Source organism: Spermophilus citellus (assembly GCF_964194105.1).
Source record: "Spermophilus citellus genome assembly, chromosome: 12".
NCBI classification, from domain to species: domain Eukaryota; kingdom Metazoa; phylum Chordata; class Mammalia; order Rodentia; family Sciuridae; genus Spermophilus; species Spermophilus citellus.
In genome coordinates, this window is record NC_138198.1 from 71,956,333 (window position 1) to 71,981,942 (window position 25,610).

General features: G+C 44.2%; 1 protein-coding gene across 7 annotated transcripts in view; it reads right to left on the minus strand.

Annotated features, from left to right (window-relative positions):
• Window positions 1-16,118: 16,118 nt before the first annotated feature.
• Window positions 16,119-25,610, minus strand: part of MTCL1 (microtubule crosslinking factor 1) — a 124,737-nt gene continuing 115,245 nt past the window's right edge. For all 7 annotated transcript variants that reach the window (XM_081262882.1, XM_081262886.1, XM_081262881.1 and 4 more), the window contains 2 exons: window positions 21,477-23,016; window positions 16,119-16,326 (listed from right to left, as the gene is read on the minus strand). In XM_081262882.1, coding sequence (XP_081119008.1) covers window positions 16,132-16,326; window positions 21,477-23,016 — 1,735 coding nt within the window. In that variant the 3' untranslated portion in view covers window positions 16,119-16,131. The remainder of the gene's footprint in view (window positions 16,327-21,476; window positions 23,017-25,610) is intronic.

A 25,610-nucleotide genomic window follows, 5' to 3' on the forward strand; every position in this document is an offset into this window, starting at 1 on the left:
AATAATCATAAGAAAAAAATTTAGCCAGGAATTGAGGCCAAGACATCAAACATCCCCTTCTCCTTTGGCAAGTGTCACTAAAGTACAATCCAGTTGGGGTTGTGAGCACACCTTAGTACAGGCCCCTCCCATTTGTTATCTGATTACCATAAACACATACATACATGTTTTAGCCTGTGTGATTAACAGAAGAATGGGTATTGGAAGACTGTGATGTGAGACAGGAGTGAAGTATGTGTAGAGTATATTCCCAAGAAGATTTTGAGAAGTGGGTTTATTCACATGGACCTTCAATTTTTTTAACAAAATATCATCTTACAGAAGAGAAGCATACTATGTTGAACATGAGCACACTAAGGCTCATGGCCCTCGACCACTGCAGACACTGTGAGATTTTGTATCCATTTGTCTATCCACTCAGCAAACACATTTGAGTATCCAGTTACCCCTGGCTGATCTTCTATACTCTGGGCATTGAACCAAATGAAGCCTGGCTCTTCCCCCAAAAGACACACACACACACACACACACACACACACACACACACACACACACAAGCAAATATATTCAGAATAGTATATTAGACAAGAGATGGCCCCAGGGATATGGGACTTGGGGAGAGAAGGTACAGTTGCTCGACTGGTGTCTCAGCAATGACATCACAGAGGAGATGAAGCAGTCAAACCCTGTTGTCCTCTCCAAATGAGATTGAGTAAATTCCAATGGTGGCATGCCAGGGGTTCATGACCACAGACCTTATAAAGAGACCTCTCCTTTAGTCCTAGAGAGAAAAAAATCCTTCCCCAGTCCCTCCATAGTGGCCCCTGTCATTCAGTTACTTGGCAAATATTTGAGCACTACCCTGTGTGTGGTTCTGCACTAGGTGCTGGGCGTTCTGCAAGAACCAGAAGAGACCAGGTTCCTGGCCTCATGAAGCCACAGCCTCATCACCAGACCTGTCACACACGAAAAACTACCCAGTCAGACCTAGGCTAGCACATTGACTCTGTCTGAGATTTATTGTGATTTGGTCTTTAAATGCTGTCACAACCCCTGGCTGCAAGCAGTGCTGGTGTAACCAGAGCAGTTGGACAAGTGCTGTGGATGTCATGACAACAAAGGCACGGCCAGTGTCTGCAGTGGTCCAGGGCCACGGGCCTTGGTGTGCTCATGTTGGACATAGTATGCTTCTCTTCTGTAAGGTGATATTTTGTTTAAAAAAACTGATGATCCATGTGAATAAACCCACATCTCCAAAAGCTTCCTGGGAATATACACACACCTCACTCTTGTTCCACATCACAATCCTCCAGTATATATTCTTCTGTTAATTGCACAGGCTAAGTCATTTATATAAGTGTGCAGCCACTGGTGGCTTCTGCATAGAGTCTGGAAAGACAGGTGAGATCATGCAGGAATAATGCAGACTGGCTACTGACTGAAAGCAAGAACTCCTGGGTCAGGTGATCCAGGGTCAGAAAGGCTGGTTCGCCTCTTACTGCCTACACTTGATCTTGCTGCTTAGAGCCCCCTGATCCTCATTTGTAAGCTATCTAGATTGCCATATTAAATGAGATAGTATTTTGCACACGGTCAAGTGCTCATGATTGTATTCAACTGTGTCATTGAAGGACGTAGTCACAGTAGGCCAGTAATCCTGGAGGCCTAGGTAGAGAGGTTTACCAAAAGCAGAGGGGAGAGATGAGGTTTTCTGTTAGCTCCCTTTTCCTGTCACCCAGGAAATAGCTCAGGATCTGCCTTGGTATCTCCTGGAGACCCCTCAAGGGGAAAGGGGGTCCTGAGAGCCTCCTAGGGAAAGCAGTTAGTGTCTTGGCAGCAACCAAGTAACTGGAAGTCCTGTGCAGGAGAGAGTTATAGACAGGGTTAAAAGCACTACATTCAAGTCCCTGAGCCCTAAATCTCATACAGGAATGATATGTGTAAAAGCCCATTGGGAAGCATCCATTGGTCCATTAGTTTAGGAACTGAGCCATAGTATGATGTGCTCTGTGCTCCGTGCGTGCTTATCAGGCAACAAGGGCTTTCAGATTACATGGCTTAGGCTATATCCTTAAATTGTATCAGTTTTGTTTTTTTTTAGAGAGAGAGAGAGAGAGAGAATTTTTTTTTAATATTTATTTTTTAGTTCTCGGCGGACACAACATCTTTGTTTGTATGTGGTGCTGAGGATCGAACCCGGGCCGCACGCATGCCAGGTGAGTATGCTACCGCTTGAGCCACATCCCCAGCCCTGTATCAGTTTTTTTTAACTTTTTTTATATTGGCAAATAAAAATTATATATATTTATGTTGTACAGCATGATGTTTTGCTATATGCATTCATTTTCGAATGACTAACTCCAGCTAATTAACATATCCATTACCTCAGATGCTTATCATTGTTTGTTTTGGGTGGAGAGAACATTTGAAACCTGCTCTCAGCAATTTTCAACTATACAATACGTTGTTATTAACTATAATCACTATATTGTACAGCAGATCTCCTGAACTTATCCCTCCACACTGAAACTATCCTTTGACCCACATCGCCTGCCCTCACCTCCCCCATCCCCTAGTCTATCATTCTATTCTCTGTTTCTATGTGTTCAACTTTTTAAAAAAAAAATTTTTTTTTAGTTGTAGATGGACACAATACCTTTATTTTATTTTTACATAGTGCAGGGGATAGAACCCAGTGCCTCAAGCATGCCAGGCAAGCGCTGTACCACTGAGCCACAACCCAGGCCCCAACCATGTGGTATTTGTTTTTCTGTGCCTGGCTTATTTCACTTAGTTCACTTAATGTTTACCATGTTGTCAAAAATTGTAAGATTTCTTCCTTTTTTTTTACATATATATATATATATATATATATATATATATATATATATATATATATAATTTTAATGTGCCCCTACCTAAGAAAAAAAAAGAAACAGTGGAAACAGGAGTATTGGACGTAGCCAGAATTTATTGAGGGCCTTCTAAATTTTTGCAGGTACTGTGAAGGTACCAGGAAGAGAACCCCTGAGTTCATGAGGCTCACAACCCAGTGTTCCTGTAATGCCATAATTCATTCATTCATGGTCCCAACGAGACCAGCCAGCAGCCTTAACCTTCTTCTCACTGTCGTGGCATAGCATTAGGCTGGTGGAAGATGGAAATAGAAACCAGCCTCCCCTGGCTAGTGAGCAGCAGCCTGCTGGGGACACCACCTGCTCTGACACACACATATACCCTGCTTCTGCCCAGGGGAAAGGAGATGCTGTCATTTTAAGTGCTAAGGCAGAGGTAGGCGGTCTGCCTTCTGACGCACATGCTCCATCCACTGCATTTTATCTCCCACCTGGAACAGTGATTTAAAACCCATTTTACCTTCCTTGAAATGCCAGAGTACTGTGCTAACTGGCTGCTGCTACTGATGCTCCTAAGAGTGACGTCCGCATCAGTGTTGCTAGGCAATGAGGCGCCGGCCCCCCTGTGCATTGCTGGGTCTCCCAGAGCATCTCCGCCCTTTCCTGCAGTGCTCCTTGTGCTAATGGGGCTATCAGGTGCCCTCAGTAGCCTTGTCTCAACTGCAAGGGACGCACTTGACTTCCCATCTAACCTCACCTGTAGAGAGTTAATATCAACTGAACCTTGAAATTGATCACTGGCTGCTTTATGGGTTGTCTGTGCTTTGAATATAATGTCCCAAATTTCATTTTTGAAAGATGTGCTTGATTCTGGCTCCTCCCCTAAGTGGGTCAGGGTAAATTTAGATAAAATCGTCAGAGGCTTTGAGAATTCAATTCAATTTAGACCTGACTTTAAGGACGCAGTGTGCTCGGGTGGCAGGGGTGGGGGGAAGATGCTCCCGCCTTGTGATTTTGAGCTTTTGCCTTAACCAGTCATGATCTGAGGATGACCTCGTTCAATTTCTAGGTGGAGTCAACAAAACAAGAAATGACTAGCAAGGTCTCTTCTGTGACTGGGAGAATGGTGACTTTTCACTTGCAGGAATCCCTTTTGTATTCTCAGAGGCATCGAAATTGCCAGCCTAGGCAATAGGCTTTACAACCCTGCAGCCCAGGCATTGCCTCTGCAGGGGAGCTGCTGCCTTGGCAAGGTAGTGGGTGCTTTAAAGTTCCCTCTATAGGAGCAGTTTAAGGGCTTCATTCTACTTGAATGGGGATTAGGAAACTTCTGACAATGGTTATGCCACTTTACATAGCAATGGAAAGTCCATTGTTCCAATCCAAATATAGGAGAGGGAGGATCATGGCCAGGCCATGAGATAAATGCCTATCTCCCCCTTTGCAGCTGCCCTGCTGACCCTGGTGCCGCTCCCATCACCAGAGTGAGGGTTTCAGGTCTCACACCAGGTTGGGAGTGAGGAGGGTCCTTGGGTGAGTTGCACTGACCTTGCCTTCATGATGAACACACAGTTAAGTAAACAAAGTAAACCCGTGATCCTGTCTGAGGGTCAGGGCTGTCTCCTGTCCTATGGTCATATACTTTTTTTTCACATCTTGAGTCAAAGTATTAGACTTCAAGTTACATGCTGTCGTTTGAATTTGGCATGCCCCTCAAAGGCCCGTGTATTAAAAGCGTAGTCCCTCGGCTATGGCACTTTGGGGAGGTGATGGAACCTTTAGGAGATGGGATCTAGCAGAAGCAAGTTAGGTCACTTGGGCAGTTCTTGAAGAGAATATGAGAACCCTAGCTCCTTCCTCTCCTTCTCTCTCTTTGCTTCCTGACAGAACTTCTCCACCATATTTTTCTGTTCTGATGTACTATGCTGCCCCAGGCCCAAAGTGACTATGGTCAGAAAGCTCTGAAACCATCAATCAAAATAAATCTTTCCTTCTTATAAGCAGATTATCTCAGGGATTTTGTCATAGCAACAGAAATCTGACTAATATGGTAACTTAGGTAAATTCCCTCTCTTCTTCACAACCTGATGAGCGAGTATAAATAATGTGTCACCACAACCTGAGTTCATCCTTCAGAAGTTATGGATGGATTTAATAGGCCATGATCCCTTGAGAAATTGTACCATATTAATAAAAGATTGTTTGTAGCTGTTGCTTTTCTAGAACCTATTGAGAAAAGGATTCTGGTCAAATAGGTAACTTGAGGCTATTTTACAACCCTTAAAGGAGCTGACATGAAGTCAATGAAATTTAAGAGCCACTTTAGTCTGTTAATCTCCAGGGTGGAAGCAGGTGAGCTGAGTTGGGGCAAAGTCTGCCATGACAGCCTAAAGGTGTCCCTTAGTGGGGCTAATTCAGCAACTTATGGTCTGACTACACTTGGCTCCCCATGAGGCAATGGATGGAGTTGGTTTCTGGTTAGATGGTATGGATCGCTGCTCTGCCAATTCTTATTGTGTTACCTTGAGACAGCCCATAACCTTTCTTGATCCTTAGTTCCTTCAGCTTTAAAATTAGGAAGATCACCTTGATTGAAAGAATAATTAGGCGAATTAAATGAGATGATAATAACTTAAATATATTGAGCAATTATATAATAAATCAATCTTCACAGACACCCTCTGAAGTAGGTAGTTATGTTTACCCATTTTGTTTACCCTTAGAAAACTAAGCTCTAGTGAGGATAAAGAACATACCTAATATGACAAGGCCTGGTAGTAGGGATTTTCACCCATGCCTGTCGGACCAGACCTCAGCTCTTAAGTTTTGTGACCATGGCTCCCAAATATTGCTGCAAAATAAAATGATCTAGGGAACATAAAAATTCCAATGTCCAGGTCTCACTCCAGGCAATTACATCAGAATATCTGGGGTAAAAGCCAGACATCCTCTAGCCTAAGAAATTATGTGGTTCTCATCCTGAGTTCTGACTCCCTTAGAATCACCAAGGGAAACACTTACAATATGCTAATGGCTACTCCCAAGAGATTCTGATTTATGTGACCCGAAGTGGGCTTTAAGTCATTCCTAGTGATTGTAAGACACAGCCAGGTGAAGATGGTTGTGCGGTTATAGGGAAATTGCCCTGAGTAAACATCCAGGCACTGGTGGCTATTCTTGAAATCATGCATAAAATGAGGGTTTGCTAAGGATATTCTCAAGGGCTCTTACAACTTGCATTTCTGTCTCCCTAGGAAAACTTGCAATTCACCTGGGTCTGTTTGCCAACCTAAGGGAAGCACTCAAACTGTACTTCCACAAGTGTACTGAGGAGGTGGGATGGTGAGGAGCAGCCTCGAGGAAATATAAACTCAGTCCTTGTGCTTTGTACAATGAGCTCAGTACTATGACGACGTGCACTCCGAACTAAAAGAACTAGAATTCTTTTTGGTGCTGGGGTTGGAACCCAGGGCCTCTTGCATGCTAGGCAAGTACTAAGATATACCTCTAGCCCCTTAAATTGGATTTTGTTTTTTTCAGTACAGGGCATTCCACCCAGGAGCTTGGGCATGCTAGGCAAGCACTCTACCACTGAGCTACACCCCCAGACCTTTTTAAATTTTATTTTAAGTCAGGGTCTCACTAAGTTTCACAGGTAGATCTCCTGCTGGGATTATAGGCATGTGCTAACACATTTGGCTATGAGGAGGCATTTTTATAAGCCGTGAAAATTTTATCTTCTGATTTGGTTTATTTCCTTGGCATTATTTGTACACATATTTCCATTTTGGGGGATAATCATTCCAGTCAGGATAGGCTATGGTATGCTGCATTAATAACTATTTGTAAATCTTAGTGGTTTAACAAACCAAGGGCTGATGTTTTATTCATGCTCATATTAACATGGGTCTGTGTATTCAGTTACTCAGAGACCCAGGCTGCTAAGACGCTTGTATAATTGCTAAGCAGAAAAAGGAAACTGGCAAATGGGCATTAGCTCTCAAAATTTCTAGCAGGAAGTGACACACCTAGAATTTGTTCACATTTCATTGGCCAAAGAGTGGCACTGTCCTTCAAAAGAAGTGTGATTTTACTATGTAAATTATGATTGTATATCTTATTTATTCTCAGAGGGAGAATAATAAAGATATTAATAAATCTACAGATAAATAAAGATATTAATAAATATAAAAATGAAGATATTAATAAATATTTGTAAATAGCTCTAATGACTAAAACAATAAAGTCCATATATATCTCTTCTTTATTTTTATTTATTTTGGGAGAGCACCAGGGATTGAACTCAGAGGCACTCGGCCACGGAGCTACATCCCCAGGTCTAATTTGTATTTTATTTAGAGACAGTCTCACTGAGTTGCTTAGCACCTAGAATTGCTGAGGCTGGCTTTGAACTTGAGATTCTCCTGTCTCAGCCTCCTGAGCCGCTGGGATTACAGGCCCAGCTGTATATCTCTTTTTTTAAAAGGCTTTTTTGAAGTTCTGGGAATTGAACCCAGGACCTCACTTATGCTGGGCAAGCCCTCTGCCACTGAGCTATATTCACAGATATTTTTAAAATTTTATTTTGAGACAGGGTGCCCAAACTGGCCTTGTACATAGGGTGCTGTCTCCCAGTTAGCTGGTTGTTATGGTTTAGATATGAGGTGTCCCCCAAAAGCTTATGTATAGACAAAGGAAAAATGTTCCAAGATGAATTAATCAGATCACGAGAGCTATCTAAGTGAATTAATCAGTGGACTAATCCACTTGAATGGATTAACTGGATGGTAACTGCAAGCAGATGGGGTGTGGATGGAGGAATTCTGTCACTGGGAGCATGCTTTTGGGGTTTACATTTGTCCCTGGGGAGTGAAGCGCTCTCTCTGCTTCCTTATTGCCATGTCCCGAACTGCTTTTTTCTACCCTTCCACTATGATGTTCTACCTCACCTTGGGCCCCATCATGAACTGAGCCTCTGAAACTGTGAGCCAAAATAATCTTTTTTCCCCCTACATTGTTCTTGTCAGGTCCTTTGGTCACAGTGATGAAAAAGATGACTAAACCACTGGAATTGCACGAGTGAGCCCCTGGCCTACTAGATCTCATTTTTATTAGCACCATCTAGAGAGCTTTGTCACCTGTCCAGAGTGTAACTCATAAGTAAACAGGCTTAAAACCAGCATAAGAGAGTATAAATGTGGCTGTCTGCATCACTTGGAAACATACTGGCAGCGAACTAAAGGAAGCTAACATGAATTGATGGGGGACAAGAGTCTTTTTTGGGAATACATGAAAAGTGACTTTTCTAAATGCCACAGAAGACAATGTGCCCAGGAAGGAGAAACAAGTGTCCAGACATTGCTTCCACTGCATGCCATCAGCCACTTGTTTTTTTTTTAAGAGAGAGAGAGAATTTTAATATTTATTTTGTAGTTTTCGGCGGACACAATATCTTTGTTTTTTTTTTGTTGTTGTTGTTGTTTGTTTGTTTGTATGTGGTGCTGAGGATTGAACCCGGGCTGCACGCATGCCAGGCGAGTGGGCTACCGCTTGAGCCACATCCCCAGCCCCCATCAGCCACTCTTAAGGGATGACTATGGTAGGACAGAGGCAGGGTTCCTGGAGCCAGCCTGGACAAATTCCTTTCCCCTGCTTTGTTTTTCTCTGCAATAAAACTTAGCACAATGTCGCAGTCAATAAAAAGCACAACAGCCAAAAGTAATAATTTTTGAATCCATCTTGGAAAACCCCAAAGCAGTATTACCTGCATAACCTATGCAATACTTTTTGAGATTTTCTTATTTTTTTTCTCTATTCTCTCCCCATTTCTTCCTGGAAAAATCTTATGCATTCTTCGAGACTTAACAAACAGGTCAGCCTGGTGGCAGTGAGTCTGTAGTAACCCCAGGCAGAATGAATCCCTTTAGGGGCTCATTTTACACTTACATACATTATTATAACACTTGTCACATTTATTATAATTTGTCACGTTTATTATAACTTGTCATGTTTATTACTTATTGCCTTGTACACAATCATTCTGTTTAACAACCTTAGTACCAGGCAGTATGTTTAGTGCATAACCAGCATTATCTTGCCTATGAGGTGACCACTATTATTCTATTTTGCATATGGGACACTCAGGCTCAGAGAGGATAGGTACTTTCCCCAAGGTTGTTCAGTGAGAAAGCTCTGAGGCAGGAGAATAATCCAGTAGCAGGACTCCCTTGACAAGGTGAGGAGCCTCTGGGGAGCAGGTCAGCATTTGTCTTTGCATTCCCACAGGTCTAGCTCAGTGCCTGGTCATCAGGAATGTTTACGGATGAGTGAGCACAATAGTCAAATTTATGGCTTAATCATCGTTTGATTAGACTGTCCCCAGATCTCACTGCTACAGATCTGTTTCACAAATAACTTCAGTTTCACTGGGGTTATTTGGGGATAAATTCCCCTCCATTAAATGACTCAACATGTATAAGCAACATTTTAGATAATTGCTTATTCCTTAATCACTCTCCAGAAATCTAGAATTTAAAATTTCAAAAGCTATTTTCAGGCACCTATTTCTTATCCTCAGTACTTTCTTATTTAGTCAAACTTAAAATATTTGTAGGGGACCAAGGTAGGCCACGATTGGCCCATAGGCCTGCAGCCATGAAGAAGCGATGAATTCATTCCAGGATGACCATGAGAATGACAAAGTTTTATTTGGAATCCTGGAGCTCTGCTGAGGTTTATCCATTTGCTGGGAAGTTAGAGAAGCATCTGTATTTGCAATGGGGTGAGTTATTTCAATCCAATAGAGCAAACTAGGCCTAAGAAGAATAAAGAGCTGGCAGTCCTTGTATTCCCAGTCCATTCTCTCAGATGGCAGTCCTTGTATTCCCAGTCCATTCTCTCAGATTATGTATGTAGCATGGAGGACTGTCTCTCTCCAGGCCCACCCATGGCCAGGCCCATCCTCAGAGACCCCAGGTGTCCCTTTATATATAAAAAAAATCTTAAAGAGCAGGTAATCACTTTTACTAAAGTTCAAATGATTAAATAATAACTTAGAAGTGCCTAATGAAGGATCTAACCTTAAAAAAAAAAAAAAAAAGCAAACAAGGCCTGAGAACCTGACTGTAATCTTGCACCTTGAAGTAAATAAAGCTTAAAAAGCAGTCAATTCTTGGCACAAGACCATTGGCAAGAAGGCTGGCCCAGCCTAAGAGGCAGCCAAAGAATAAGTAAGGGACTCCTGCAGGTTTTAACTGAACAACTGGGGTGGATTTTTGGAGTTCCTAACTTTGTGGGAAACTGGGGATGCTCCCCAGCAGACTAGATAGCCCTGTTCTGCCTGCAGAGCGGCTCACAGTGCGCATGATGGCGGGGACGCTATAGTGATGGAGGCAGCCCAAGCCCCAGCAGAGCTTCCCTGTGTCAGCACCACAGCCTTAGATCTGCAAGCCTTCCTTCCAGGCCTGCCCTTTACTGATCCTCACAACACTGCAAGCCTTGGAAAAATGCAAATCACTTTCTGGAACTCTTTAGCTTGTTGTCTGCCACTGGCTTCGTTTTACCACCTAGAACAAAATCCAGCCTTCTTTCACTTCGTGGAACACACCAAGCTCACATCCACCTCTCCAGCATATTTGCCTGGGCTATTCCTTCTGCCTGGCTGACAGTGTCTTTTTGTTCAAGCCTCCAGGCAAATGGCATCTCCCCAGTAAAGTCTCTTAGTCACGTAACAGAGTCCCCATTATGAAAATTATAATTTTTTTCTCTTACAAGAAAGAGAAAAATTTAGATTTTTCCCTCCTTAAATTTAAAAACCAAAGAGCGTGTTGTTTCTTCTGAAATTAAAAAAAAAAAGCAACAACAACAACAACAAAAAACCTGAATAAACTCTCTATTTTCACTTGAGCTTAGTTACCTGCTTTTATCACAGTTTTAGAAGTTGCTTAACTAAACAGTAAGGTAATAGAGCCCTGCTAGTCTTACAGCTCTGATGGGTGGTCAGCTTGGTAATGCTTTTGTTTTTAGGGATTTGGAGCTAAAATCCCTAAAAACTAGCTCAAACTAGTTGAAGCCATCAACCCTTTCACTTGGGCCTGTATAATATCTGATGGGCAATCTTTTGACATCAGAGAGCCAAAACCTCTGCCCTCAGGTCATGCTAAGACTGCCATTTTTCTGAACATACATCCTGTGAAGAGCCATGAAGTTCAACTACACATTTGCAGACCACTGATCACCTCACTTTTCTTACCTCCAATTACCTTTCCCCACACCACCCTGTTTCTTCATCCTATAACTATCCTGAAATCCTATCCTCTAGAAGGTAGAATTGAGTCTGGGGTACCCATCCTCCTATTTGGTTGCTTCATGAGTAAACTCTTGCAAAATTCGCAGCTTCAGGGATTGGCATACTGGGCAACAGGCAAATGAGCCTGGCTCAGAAAGAGTCTCTTGCTCTCTGCCACTTTCCTGTTTGTACCATGTTTCCTATAGCTAGAACACAGGTTCCATCAAAGAAGGAGCCTGTCTTTTCTGTTCACCTCCAGTGTTTGCAATTCTTATCAGAATGTCCCCTTCACAGTAGGTACACAAAGTACCTTAATTCTAACCCCAGGAAGCATGTGTTATTGTTGCTATTTTTCAACCCCGGTCTTAAAGACACGACTTGAGGTTGTATTTCTTTCACAGTCCGAACCACGATTCCAGTACAGATTTTTGAGTTGCAGAGGCACACGTATTCTAGGGGCCTGGAGTGTGCTAAAAACTCAGTGTCATCAAATTCATTCAAGCAAACTGTCTTTGACTCAGAGCCTGCTGTCTGCTATACAGGATTCTGATGCACGCTGCATTCAAAGAGTGGTGCTGACAGGCCTATTGCAATCAGAGAAAACCATGACAAGGATATGTATGGTGGGCTCTTGAACCAAGGAGGATTAAGGACTCTAAAGTGCTCAGTGGTGTAAAGGGATTATTCATGGTGAGTCACCTTTTTAGGGGAGGAGCACAAGGCTGTGTAAAGTAAGCTTACCAAAGGGTTTCTTTTGTTTTAAAACTAGACACACACCATCAACTTCTGACTGGATAAACAAAATGCAGCCCAGCTACCCATTGGGATATTATCCAGCATAGGGAGGAATGAAGTCAATACTCACTGCAACAGGGAACAGCCTTGAAAACTTCATGGTAAATGAAAGAAGCCAGACACAAAGGGCTACATGGCATATGAAATAGGCACTAATAGGAAATTTCCTAAATAGGCAAATCCATGGAGGCAGGAAGTAGATTAATAGGTGCCAGGAGCTAGGGGGAGTGACGGCTTAGTGCCTCTGGGGTTTCCCTTAGGGTGAAGACAGTGCTCTGGGAGAGGACAGTGGTGGTGGTTGCACAACACTGTGAAAGAACTGTTCCCGAATGGCACTCTGTCAAGTGATCAAAATAGTCAGTTTTATATCATGTGTATGGTACCACAATTGAAAGCAATGAATGAGGAATAGGAAAATGGTAGTTCTGCTTTTCAGCCACTTTTTGATAAATATGTAGAACTCTGTCAAGCCTGTCTAGGGATCTAATGTACAACACAAAAACAATAGTACTGTGTTGCATTTAGAATGCTTGCTAAGAGTAGATTTTAGGTGCTCTTGCCACAAAAGAGAGGGAGTAACTATGTGAGATGATGGATATGTTAAGTTACTTTAAACATAGATTAATTTTAAAAATAAAATTAGGTATTTTAAAATCTCATAGGTTGTTCCACAGAAAGAAAAAAAAGGTGAAACAAATAGATTTACTAATAATTAGAATTATGATATACAAAAATATTTTTTTTAAAATAGACTCATAATACTCAAAACCTTAGTATAACAAATTACCTTCTGGTAAGCGGAAGCAAGGAGAGAATGGAATGTGACCCCGCCCCCCCCCCCGCCCCCCCATGACTGAAGTTTCAGGGCTGTGGCTGTTTGAGGAATCTGCTGCATCTTTCCTTAGGACATAAAAGCAACTGGCCCATGAATAGCAGCTCCTGGAGACATGAACAGACACTTCCTGTGGGCTGTTCCCTGTAGGCAGCTGCTCTGCCTTTGCAGCCACGTAGGACCCAAGGAGCTGTCTCAGCATTTATCTGGACGGGGCAGTGGAAAATGATTTCATCTTACTGTCTTGCCTTGCTTTAGAAAGTTGGAGTGGCTTCACAATACAGACTCAAGAATTCTTGTCCAATAATTAGAAATTCCAAAGCAGTTCTCAAGGTACTGTGTGCCTGTTGTGGCTCTGGTCACACAAAGTTCTGCAACCAGCCCAGTTAGTGTGTGTGCCACTGCCTCATGTGACCGTGCTTATTAATGCCTCCCTCCAAGTTGAAATGCTGCTTATCCAAACCTCACTGTACTTGAAATTTCTACCATACCATTTTTGCATTTCTTTTGTTTTGCCTGGGAATTTTATCTCCTCCAACCAGATGGCAAGATCTGGTGGCTATAGTTTGTCCTTCAAATTTGTAGGGTTCCCACTACCTTCCAGGCATGTTCTCCCCTCTATTCAGATAGCATCTCACTTTCCTTCACTGGGTCAACCTGACACTGTAATTGGATCAAAGCCAGACATGTGACTTTCTCTAGACCAATGAGGATCATCAGCCTTGGGCTTTTGCTAGAGCTCCTGGTAAGAGATCTCCTTTCCCCAGAAATTCCCAGATGAATAGGAGCTGTTAGGGTTCACTGTTGTTGGATTGCTTCTCTAACAATAAAAATCACACAGCAGAGTCAGAAGACTGACCAGAATCCTGGTGGCATAGTTTGAGGCTCGGTTATGAGAACCAATAACTTCCTTCCTAGTTGGTTGGTTCTTCCAACTAAAAGAATGTTGATGCATCTGGAGCATTTACCCCGGTCACCTCTCTCCCCTCCCCCCCCCCACACATGGTGGGGATCAAATCTAGGACCTCATGATAAGTAAGTGCTCTACTGATCTATATCCTCTGTCCCTACAAAACTAACCAATTTTTAATAGGTGGTTTGTAGCTATGTCTAGAATGATTAAGTGAAATGTCTTTTGCATTAAAAGTGGTAAGATGTGTAACATTTACCAATTGAACCATTTTCAAAAGTACAACTCAGTGGCATCAAGTATATTCACATTGCTGGGCAACATTCACCACTATCATTTCCAGTACTTTTTTGTCATCCCAAACTGAAATTCTATACCTATTACACACAAACTTCCCATTCCCTCTTGCTCTCAACCCCTAGTATCCACTATTCTATTTTCTTCTCTATGAATCTGACTATACTCTAGTAACTCATGTAAGTGGAATCATACAATAATTGTCAAAATCTTTGTGACTTGGCTTACTTCACTTGGCATTATGTTTTCAGGGTTCATTAATGCTGTAGCAGGTGCCAGAATTTCTTTCCTTTCCAAGGTTGAATAATATTCCACTGTGTATATATAACTACATTTTATTTATCCATTCACCTAACGATGGGCTGTTTCCACCTTATTCATAATCTTCATGAATAATGCTGCAATGAACATTGATGTACAAGTATCTGAGTTTATTTCAATTTGTGGGGGTGGGGTATACACTCAGTAGGGGGATAGCTGGATCATCTGGTCATTCTGGTTTGGTGAGGAGCTGCCATCTGCCTTGTGCAGTGGCTGGACCATTTACTTTTGCACCAACAGTACAGGAGGGCTCCCATTTCTCCATATGCTCAAACATTTGTTTTTTGAAAGTATATGCTTAAAGGTGGAACTGTAGTCATGCTGGGAATAGGACTTACTACACTTGTTCATGTATATAAGGAAACTGTTGGGTTAATGAAACGTTGAAGTCAGAAGCTGTGGCTGGAATAGTTCTTTTTGGACTTACTTCTTTTTGGACTTACGGGCAGCACACTCCTTTGTAATCCCCTGTGCTAACCTCTAACTGATACCACCAGCTTGGGCTATGTCTCACTGCCAGAGAGGGAACTGCCTCTCCTGGAGCTACTGGCCACACCCTCTTTCCTGAGTGGAGGGGGACAGAGGCCTGCCACACTTGACTTGCAGGTAACCTTTTCCTCAAATTCCCATCCTCTTCCCAGTTTTGGCTTTTGCAATGAGAATAAAGACATTCCTTTACCTACGGACCCTCCCAGAGTCCTGCATAACTGCAATGTGATCATGTGCAAGGGTGCATCCCAGTGAGATGTGTGACCAGCTGTTTCTTCTTTGCACAAGCCCCTCCCCACCATCCCCCTAGCTACAGAAAACTTTCCATTGGAGTTCTCAGGAAGACACGGAGGGCATGTGAAACCTGAGACCTGAGAGCACACTGCCATCTCAAAAAGGCTTTTATTTCTACTTCATCATGGTCTCAGACAGACTCAGAGGCACCACCGTTTGTCTCAATTTGGTATCCTCATGATTTTGCAGTGTTTTCCTTACACAAGAAAATTCTGAGTGAACTCTGTACATTGCCGGTTAATCTTTTAACAATAATTTAAAAATGGTGCTGTTATCTCATCAATGCAAGGGGACCAACAATAATAGTACAGTACAAGGAACTTCACAATTACAGTGGGCCAGACAGACACACACTTAGGTGAGGGAGAGGACAGCAGCATATGTACATGTACCCGAAGACGTGCACTCGGGCAGACTAATATGTGGACTATACAGAGAATTTTCTACGCCCGTCTGAGGATTCTGTGCCTTATCAAAAACATTGACCTGCATCCCTCCAGTTTCCAGAACATCTGTCTTGTCTACTGGTTCCATGGCTTTTTCACTACAAAAAGTTCACTGAATCAGACAGTCTGAAGCATTTTTAAAAATTCCTAAAAAATTGTTAACATTGACAAAATAAAATTAACTTAAAACACTCTAAGTTCAACATGGAGACAAACCCAACCAAAACAGAACAGTGCAAATTTAACAGAGAGGCAGTCAGGATTGAGAGCAAGGGTGTTCAGAATCTCTTAAAATGTACATTTTTTTAAAAACTTTTATATTTTTATATCTATTTATACCATATTTACCTGTTTTTCTTTTTTTTAATATACTGTGTGTAAAAAAGATGGAGACAAAAATAGTTTTCTGAGCTATGAAAAAAATTAAGTTATTACAGGCACATTTGCTGTTTCATTCTAGAAACATCTCGGTTTCACAGGTTTGGACATTCAGCAGCTGTGTGTTTAAAAAAAAAAAAAAAACATTCTTTGACCTTGAGAAAACTAGATCTCTCCTTTGGGGCAGAGTTTGGTTGTGAAGATGGTGTAATCCATGCAAGCTTGCATCACAGGTGTGGCATTTCCTCCAGGGGATCCTCATCACCGTGTTCCTCCAAGGAGGTCTGGTCTCCGGATGGCTGAGACTGTGAGGCAGTGGGAGAAGGTGTTGCCCAACGGGATGGAGGACGACGGTTTGCTGGTCTCTCGGGCCTGGAGAAGCAGGGCTCTAGGGATGGCGCTAGCGCAGGGCAAGGCAGTTCCTTCAGAACCGAGAAAGGGGAGACAGCATTACTGAGGTCAGCGGTTTCATAGTGAATAATTCCCCCCCCCCCTTCCCAAAAGTCTTAAGCTACATGGAAGAGACCATGGACGACTTCTGAACAGGAATGAATATTCTGCTCATGGAAAATAATTTGAAATGATCGATGAAAGAACTCAAACAGGGGAAATCAGTGATGTGAATGGGAAGATACCAGATTAGGAATGAAATGGCAAAGCTGTGAGATGGGCCTGTTTTCAGAGCCCCTCCAGAATTGGGCTAGGACATGCAGAAGACCAAGGAGAGCAACTGTACATACCCCGGCAGAATCCCACTAAGCTGACCCCACCATTGGCCTTCTTTAATGAACGATTTAGGTATAGATCTACTGGGGGCCCAGGAAGAGAACTATGCTTTCAGCCCACCAGATTAACAGTAAGACTTGTCTTGAAACAAGCTCTGCTACTGTTTATTCCAAGTTGATTGGCAGTGGGCAAAACAAACTCCCACAACATGGAAAAAATGCTGCCGGCAGAAATTTTAATTGAGTTCTAGTTGTCTTTAATGACTCTTAAATGTAGCAGCATTTTTACAAATTGGTATCAGAGTGCACTTGTGATTTTGTGTTCCAGGCACCCTGATGTTCTGAGAACTGATCATACAAGACACGCTCAACCTTGATGCAAATCACCTCTAAACCTTATTCTCAAGGTACTTTTTGTTTGTTTTTAAAGAATGTTGAGCTACTTGTCTGTAGCGTACAATGTTAAAGAAAAAGGATACCCAATCTTGGAAGTTGCTGAAATACAGAAATGTAAACAGCTATGGTATGAGGAAATAGTGATACAGCGGGGAACCCAAGTGACACTCACAGAAAGCCGAGAGGTGAATTACTTCAATGGAAGGCACAGGAAGGATGACACAGAACAAGGATCCACAAAGAAAGTCAGCAAGGGACTTGGATTTAAAGACGTGACAAGCAACTAAAAAGACCAGAATGACAGATTAGCCATGGGAGTAGGGGAACAGCAACAGGGGAAAGACATATGGTTGTGCTGAATGGGTAGGCAATGCCACACGGGAGAAGACGGAATACGTGGAGGATGTATGGAGTTGGCCAGTGAGGATGGCTCGGCCCAAGGACAGTGTGGGACCCACAGATTCCCTGGTGGGATCAGCACAAAAGGAACATTAACACCGGAGATCACTTCTTCAGGGTCCCTGCCTACTTTGTGGCTGGCACCTTATAAGACATAGAAAGGGCCTTCATGGGCAACGCACTTATGACAATGGGACCATGACAAGCAGACTGTCCTCTCTGCTGGCACACCACTGGTGCCCCTGAGATAAAAAGTAAGCCAGGATCCCATGTGCTTACCGAGCCCACCTGGGCCCACATGCTTGATACTGGGGGACACATGGTTTGGAAAATCTGCTGCAGTTCTTCTCTGCTTGCACGGTTCTAAGAGTAGTGAGTGTTGTGTCATTGTATACTGTGCATACATCTGTTGTGTGTGCTGCATGTTGGTAAAGCTGCTGCTGTAGCTGTATTTAGCCCCTTTTCCCACCTGACTGTTGCTGAACAAAAATGGGCTCTTCTTAGACCATGATGCACCACCTCTTCAGTGGCATCTGCTTATAAAGGAAGAAATGTTGTGTGACCATGAGGTCTTCCTTACTTACACACCAGCACTTACAAGCAAGCAATGTTTCCTTTTCCTCAAAAGCCACCATGATGGCCACATAGGCCTCTGTCCTGTGATGCTGCCCTAGAAGCATCCATCTTGTAAATGGCTTTCTCATGTACTTTGTCATTTTTTTCCCCCAGGGACTAGTTTTTACCTCTGATATCTGACTATAGTTTGGTACTCCACAGTTTAGATTTAGGCCAGTGGATGAGGTAGGTGGGTATCCATATCCTCAAGTAAAATCAGAGTATGTTTTCTCACATGCTTTGCTCAATTCAGGTCTCAAAGGCCATTTTGAGACAGGTAGAGCAGGGATAGCTTGGTTGTTTTATTTATTCAACAAGTATTTATCAAGCACTTACTCTGTCACCCATTATCTCATCTGAAGGACAAAATACATTTGGGGTTATTCCTTCTGGTAGGACTGTTTGAAAATAAAAGAAAAGTCCCAGCACATTATGGTCCCACCTCATTCCAGCATATGGTAACACACATGCTCAACCAAAACACCAGTGAGCAGGGAGGGCAGGAGCTGGGGGTCAGGGCTATAGGACTAACAGAGGCTGGACTCAAAGATCTCCTCAGGCAAGAGTCTTGTGGCTGAGATGTCTCAGCAGAATCTCTATAACTCAACAACCTCTCTTGACATTAAGCAGTCAACCCTAGGACGGGGTGAATGGGGCATCTGAGATTCCTAGGCTGTGCCTGGAAATAAGCTGGCCCACATGATCCTGGGGTTAGCATGGAGCAGATGCCCCCCACCCCATGATGATGAGTGTCAGACACCAACCACGTGTTACACAAAATTACACACATGACTCTCTGGAGACAGTTGGGAACTGAGGAAGAAGGCACTTACAGCGTGAGGCAGGCAGGGCTAGAGTCCCCATGGGGCAGTTAGTAAGACAGTTTGGTTCTAGACAGACAAAGAAGAGAAAGGCAAGTAGGTTTGAAAGTACGTTTCAAACAGAACAGTAAAAGTCAATGAGCACAGTGGAAGAGGGGCAAAGTTCCTGCCTGTGGACAGCCACCAGGATGGAATCGAGGTCCCCCACATTCACTCCGAGATGGGGTTGGGGAAGTAGCAGCAGCACTTTGACACAGGCTGTCCCCTGCCAAGTGCTATGGAGAGAAGAACCCACCAAAGAGCCTTGGACCTCCCTTCTGGTTTCCAGGCTCCCTGAGCGACCCATGAGCATTTGGCAAACAGAAGTAGAAGTGGCCCGGCTGTTGTGCTGGAAATGATAGAGGCCACTACACAGTTGGGTCTGTTCTGGTCACAACTGTGCTAAGTCATCTCCCTCCCGTTTTCCACTCCAAGATCATTGGTTCTCTTCACACCAGAACTCCCCCTCCCAGCTTCTCTTTGCATTGTTGAGCTGATGGCCATGGCTTCAAGAGAAGACGACGACTATGTCACCCGTGGGATGAGTGGGAAGCAAGAAGGGACACGTCCTGCTGCCCGAGTCACCCCTGTGTCTAGATGTCTGAGTATACGTTCAGGAAAGATTCCATAGCAGGGTGCTCAAAGTGGGCTGGGAAATCAGAATGAGAAATCAGCATCTGCTGATTTTGGAATGAAAACCTAGAGCTACTACATGATCCATGGAGAGAAGGGAAGGGATCGCCACTGCTCCTAATATGTTACGTCAATTCGAACAGAAAAATTCTACCAGAATCTAGAACCAAGCAAACTTGTAACAGAAAAGGAAAAAAGAGCCCAGGGCATCAAAGTGCTGCCCAGTCTCCACACAGGTTCTGAGTCCTGGAAATGCTGAAATGCTCCCATTAAATCACCTTGTTTGGTGGCAAACACACTAAGGAAGAGAAAATCTAGTTGCAGGGTTCACAGGGGACAAAGGAGGACAATTTTGCACTGACATAACCACTTGCATGCCACAATGCTGTGATTCTGTCTTTAAACCTCTTTATGTTACCACAGATTGCTTGCAGCATTCAGTGTTAGTAAATCAAAGCATTTTTTTTGGTGCCTGAAAATTAATTTCTGTTCATTTTCTAATACAAGTAGAAACTACAGACAAATCCAGTTAACAATGCTTTGAGCCCATTTCTCCAGAGCCCTGAGAAGGCAAGTTATTCACATATAATGACCCTCCCAAGCCTCAAGTGCTTACCTGAGGGCTCCTGAAGGTTTGAGGAAAGAGAAGATCAAAGAAGACATTATTTGTCACCCAAGAACAGTCAAACAGAGGGTGTAAACAACTTTATCCCAAGACTCAAACCTTTGGACCAGTAGGCCACATACTATCAATAGCTGTATAAGGCTGAACCATTTCTGTAGGTCATTGGCAATTGTACAGGTTTGGTCCTATTTTAGATTTAAACTCTATATTTTGTGTTAAATATTCCTTGGTGGGTTGGGCTGGGATCTACCCATTTTTTCCCCAGGGGAAATGTAAGGCAGGCGATCCCAGAAACAAACCTTCCTTCTATTCTCTCCCATGAAGCCAGGCTGCCTGGTGGTGGCCAGAAAGCAGTGGGGCGGCCCAGGAGCATATGGCTGTTCTCCCTGACCCCTCTTACTGTTGTGAGAGACAGGGGCCTAGAGAAGGCTAGTATGGCATGTGCGTAGCTTGGCTCCTGGTGACTTAGGAACACTGGCAAGTATCACACATACACATGGCCACCTGCGGGGCAGCACTGTCCTTTCAGTCTGCATAAACCATAAAATCGGCATCAACACTATAGTCACCACCAGCATCATCATATTATTTGCTTAATTTTGCTCATTCTTGGTATGGAAATGGGAATTATTTTTTATAGTGATATGATGCAAAAATACCACCTGGGCACATGTATCAGAACAGAATTCGGGGTTGATTGATTTCTAAGTGATTTTGAGGGGGGACAATCATCATCATCATATTGTACTAAGGCAGATATTTTGATCTTATCCTGATTTTATTGCTAGAGGGGTTCACAGACACAAAAGGGTGATTTGTGAGATGCCAGACTGCTGTTCTGTACTGAAGTCAGCCAGGGAATCCAAATATTGTTCTTGTAGTTCCTGATAGAAGATGTGCTCATGTCCACGTGGCTCAAAAGCCCTCCAACTCACCTTTCACATTGCCACATACAAATATCTGTAGCATGTAAAAGTCCTGAGACACAGATACACACACACAATTCAATTTTCACCCATGACATGCACAAAGAGGGCAAACTATGACCCAGGTGCAAAGCCCAGGTAAACAGGTAAGAAAAATCACTTAAAGGATGAAATCTGAACCAAACCATGTCCTTGATGATTTTGAAAAGAGTAAGATGAGATTTTCTTTAAGAAGTTGCTTAGGGTCTGTGTTTTCATACTCCCTAACCCTCAACCCATTTCCCCAGTTCACAATCATTGACATTGATTCCTGAAATCACTGTCCCAAATCCATCCCAGATTCCCATGTGCCTGGCAGCTAAATGGAAGAGCAGGAAACACTTCATTCTTTACCTCCATGGACCCTGGTTCAGCCGTGACTGCTTCTCCTACGTGGTTGTCGCTGGTCAGACTTGGGGGGCCGTGGGTGGCCTGCCTCCTTTCTTCCTTTAAGGCATGCTCCAACAGCTTCTTGTTGAGGATCCGGGCCACACTCTCGGCGAGTGTATAGCCAGGGGGAGCGGATAAGTCCTGCCTCACCGGTGTGCCCTCTCCCCCTTCTTCCCTGCACGTCTCTGTGCCTGTCCCAAGGGGGCTGGGTGACCTTCCTCGGGAACTGGTTCCTGTTTCTTGGCCTGGGCCCAGCTCTGGTCTGGGTTCTGCAGAGCGAGACCTACTCCCAGCCCGTGCCCCCCTCTGGAAGGGGTCCTGTACCATAGGGCTGTGGTCGATGATGTTGAAGAGGCTGGAGAGACCATCGTTGATGGTGGTGTGCACGGGGCTCTCCCTAGTGGTGGTGGAACGGGCCCACGCTGACTCACTGTACCCTTTCTGGGCCACCCCTGGTGAGTTCCTGCTATTTGGCTGGTCGGCTTTGGGAAGGGGCTTCCTCTGCAGCTTGGGAGAACCATACTTTGGAGAGCAGCAGGTACGCTCAAACTTGGCCTGTACCTTCTCTATGGCGGGGGCCACCTGCCTGTTCCTCAGGCTACGGGAAGGAGAGGACACAGGTGTGGCACCACCCCCAGCCTTTGGTGTGAGACACTTATGGGGACTGCTGGTGACACCGCTATTACGAAGGGCTTCAGTCTGTAGGCCCACACTAATGGTCTGGACAGTCTGTGTCCCTGTTGTCCGGGACCCATTGGTCTGGCAGGCCATGTCCTTGACTTGTGGCTCAGTGGGACCAGAGCAGATGGCATTCCTGACAGAGAAGGCTACCTCCTTCATGTCATCACTCATGTTCTTGGACATATCCAGGCTGTGCAATGGGGAGGCAAACCCCAGGGAGGTGCAGAGAGCCCCCTCCACATAGTCTCGGGTGTGTCTAGAGGAGGCACAGGGCCACCTGCTGAGCACAGATTCTGGATGACCCCCCTTGACATCTCCCAGGCCCCCTCTGACTCTGCTCGTGGGAAAGGGGCCCTCGGGTTCCAGTCGGCTCCTGCTTTCTCCGCCTGTCATGATGCTCTCAACCCTGCGGACAGCAGGTGGGCTGTGAAGCACGCGCACCCCTGCTTGTTCAGTGAGGATGTGGCTCCGCAGTGATTGCTTCTGGCAGTGCTCTGGGCTGGTCATGGTATCTGTGGTCATGGTGACACTCGTGGTCAGGTACCAGGAGGAATCAGAGAAAGGCTCTGCCTTGGCCTCATGCCCTGCCTGCACCCCCTCGGTCCTGTCTGTCCAGAGGTCCGGAGGCCTCTCTGTCCCAGTCCTGGAGGGTGTGTAGTCCCAGCTCTTGCTGTTGAACTCTTCAATGTAGCGGAAATCATCAGGAGACAGGGGTGGGGTGACATCTTCTTTGCTACTGGCAGATGGCAGGCCCTTCTCAGGCAGGAAGGGGGAGACATCCATCAGGCGCTGGAATTCAGACATGGAGGACACAGATACCGCCCTGGGAAAGGTAGGAAAGCAGAGGATGTCAGAAACCCACCAGAGAGGCCCTGATGTCACGTAGCTGTGCTCTGGCTACGTGAGCTGTGCCCATGAAGGCATCCGCCTCCACCTACACAGAACACATTTGCTGCTTGACAGATTCTGCTCCTGAACTCATCCTTTGAGGGTTTACTGGACTTTTTTTGTGGCTCTGGAATCATTCCTTTAACTTCACGTTGGTCAGAATTTAATACAGCCAACCCTCAACTACCACAAAAAGGAGAAGGGTGGGGCTACACCACAATCACAGCTGAACTCCAGACTGCTGCTTGGCCTCTCTTCATGGGGAAGTGCCTTGAGTGACACCCCTACTGCGACTTACTAAGGTCCAGCATCAGCAGACACTCATCATCCTGTGAAGATGAGCACCTCATGGTCTCTATCTCCAATAAGCTAAAGGTACATGGTGGAGAGAGACCACAACAGAATCATTACATTCTGAAGTCTCTCTTCAACTAACTAGCCTTGTCCTCTATTGGCTGCAAGGACCAACAATCTCCAAAGGCCACTTGGAAGACATAGGAAAAGGGAGGGAAGTAGAAACCATAGATTGCCACACAGTGTCCAAGTACTATTTCAAACAAGGATTCACCTGGCCCTGCCCAAATTCACCCAGCAGGGCTCAATTCTCCCCTTCTCTCTGTGCTCCCTTCTTTATGGCCAGTCTTTTTGGGTATGTGTTTGTGCTCCCCCTTTATATCCTAAATAAGAGAAAATCTCCCTCAGATACATGAGTTTTTGGCAAGTTGTTGGCTGACAGATGTGGCTTGGGTGTAGACTCCTGGATATGTTGGCACTTCCATTCCACATATTTCAACCTGACTGCCTCCCATAGGCAGAGGTGCTGGGATGCCAGGAGATTGGGCAGCTTGCTCACCCATCAGGTCAGGAAGGAGGCTGGGGGGCTGGCTACATTTACCTATGCAGGCAACAGGATCTCTGTGGCCTGGAATTCCTCCAGTTGGGGTGAGGGGAGGAGGTGAGGCAAACGAAGAATCATTGTCTATACAACTGGACCTGCTTCTCTTGGGTCCCCTCACCTCCTCAAACAGAGGCTCTTATCTCACTTCTAGATCAGCACAGGTCCTGATGCAGGGGTCCTAGACTGAGTGCATAGGTTATGCCTCTACAGGACAAGGCCAGAACTGAGTTGTGCTTTGAGCAAGTTGTGTACTGTATGACTAGTGCACAGTACCATCAATGTCACCTATGGGGGTGGTGGCTTGATGCCTCTGGGTCTTAGCCAAATGCAGTGGAACAGAAATGATAAAGAGAAAGAAGTGGCACTGAATTTAGCAGTGGCCAAACACACAAAATAACAACAAAACCAGGATGTACTTGGAACATGTGTAGGCATTTGCAGGCACATAGAAGAAAGAATGGAGGAGACCACCACATGGTTAGCAGCAAGAGGTAAAAGTGGGTGGAGGGAGGGCACATTTGTTTTTTTTATTTTATCTATCTATTTATTTATTTATTTATTTATTTATTTTTATTTCTTACATACATGACAATTTTTTGTAACTCTGTATATAAAGTATATTCACGCCAAATTATGCCATTATACATGAGCTCTCATTTTTTTTGCATACAATTCTTAATACACCTTTATACCACAATTTATCATATCTCTGTTTGTATATAAGGTATGTTGACACCAAATTCACATCTTCATACATGTATTTTGTATAATGATGACCGTCTCCTTCCACATTCCTACTATTCCCCTTCTCCCTCCCTTCACATTTGTCTTTTTAATTTTGGACATTTTGATACTGTTTAATTTACCACAAGCATGAATTGTTTTTGAAACTCACAGAAACAAGCAAGATGATGATGATGACAATGATTATTAATTATTTTGCAGTCCTGGGGATTGAACCCAGGTCCTTACACATGCTAGGCAATTGCTCTACCTCTGGGTTACACCCTAACCCTTATTATTTTTTTTTGGGGGGGGGGGGTCTTGCTAAATTGCCCAGGCTGGCTTTGAACTTAAAATCCTCCTAATTCAGCTTCCCAGTAAAAATAAGGTGTTTTGAAACAACTGTATAGCACAGGGAGCAAACAGAAAGCTCAGTGGCTTGGTGGGTAAAAAAGAGTGGCTCTAGCCCTGACCTGGGCACTGACAAGGATGCTGCCATGAATAGGTAAAGTAGGTAGGTACAATGACAGCTAAACTTCGACCACTACTTCTCCTGTGCACTGCTTTGTTTCATGTGTATTAACACAAGTAAGCTGCAAAATCTAAAGAACTCCTATTCACAAATAAGGAAACTAAGGCACAAAGAGTTAGGAAACCTACCCAAGATTACAGGGCTAGTGAAGGCAGTAGCCTGCCATCTGCCAGTAGCAATGGCACTAGTGCCTAACTCTCAAATGTTGCCCTGTACTGCCCGAGGAAGACCAGACAAGATAGTGAAGGACAGAAACATGCCCTGGGCAACTCTGTGTGCTGCATGGATCTGACAGTGCAAAAAGAAAGAAGACAGTCATCCACAGACTCCAAGTTCATGAGAAAATTAAGGATGGGGAGAACCCAAAATGGCAAAT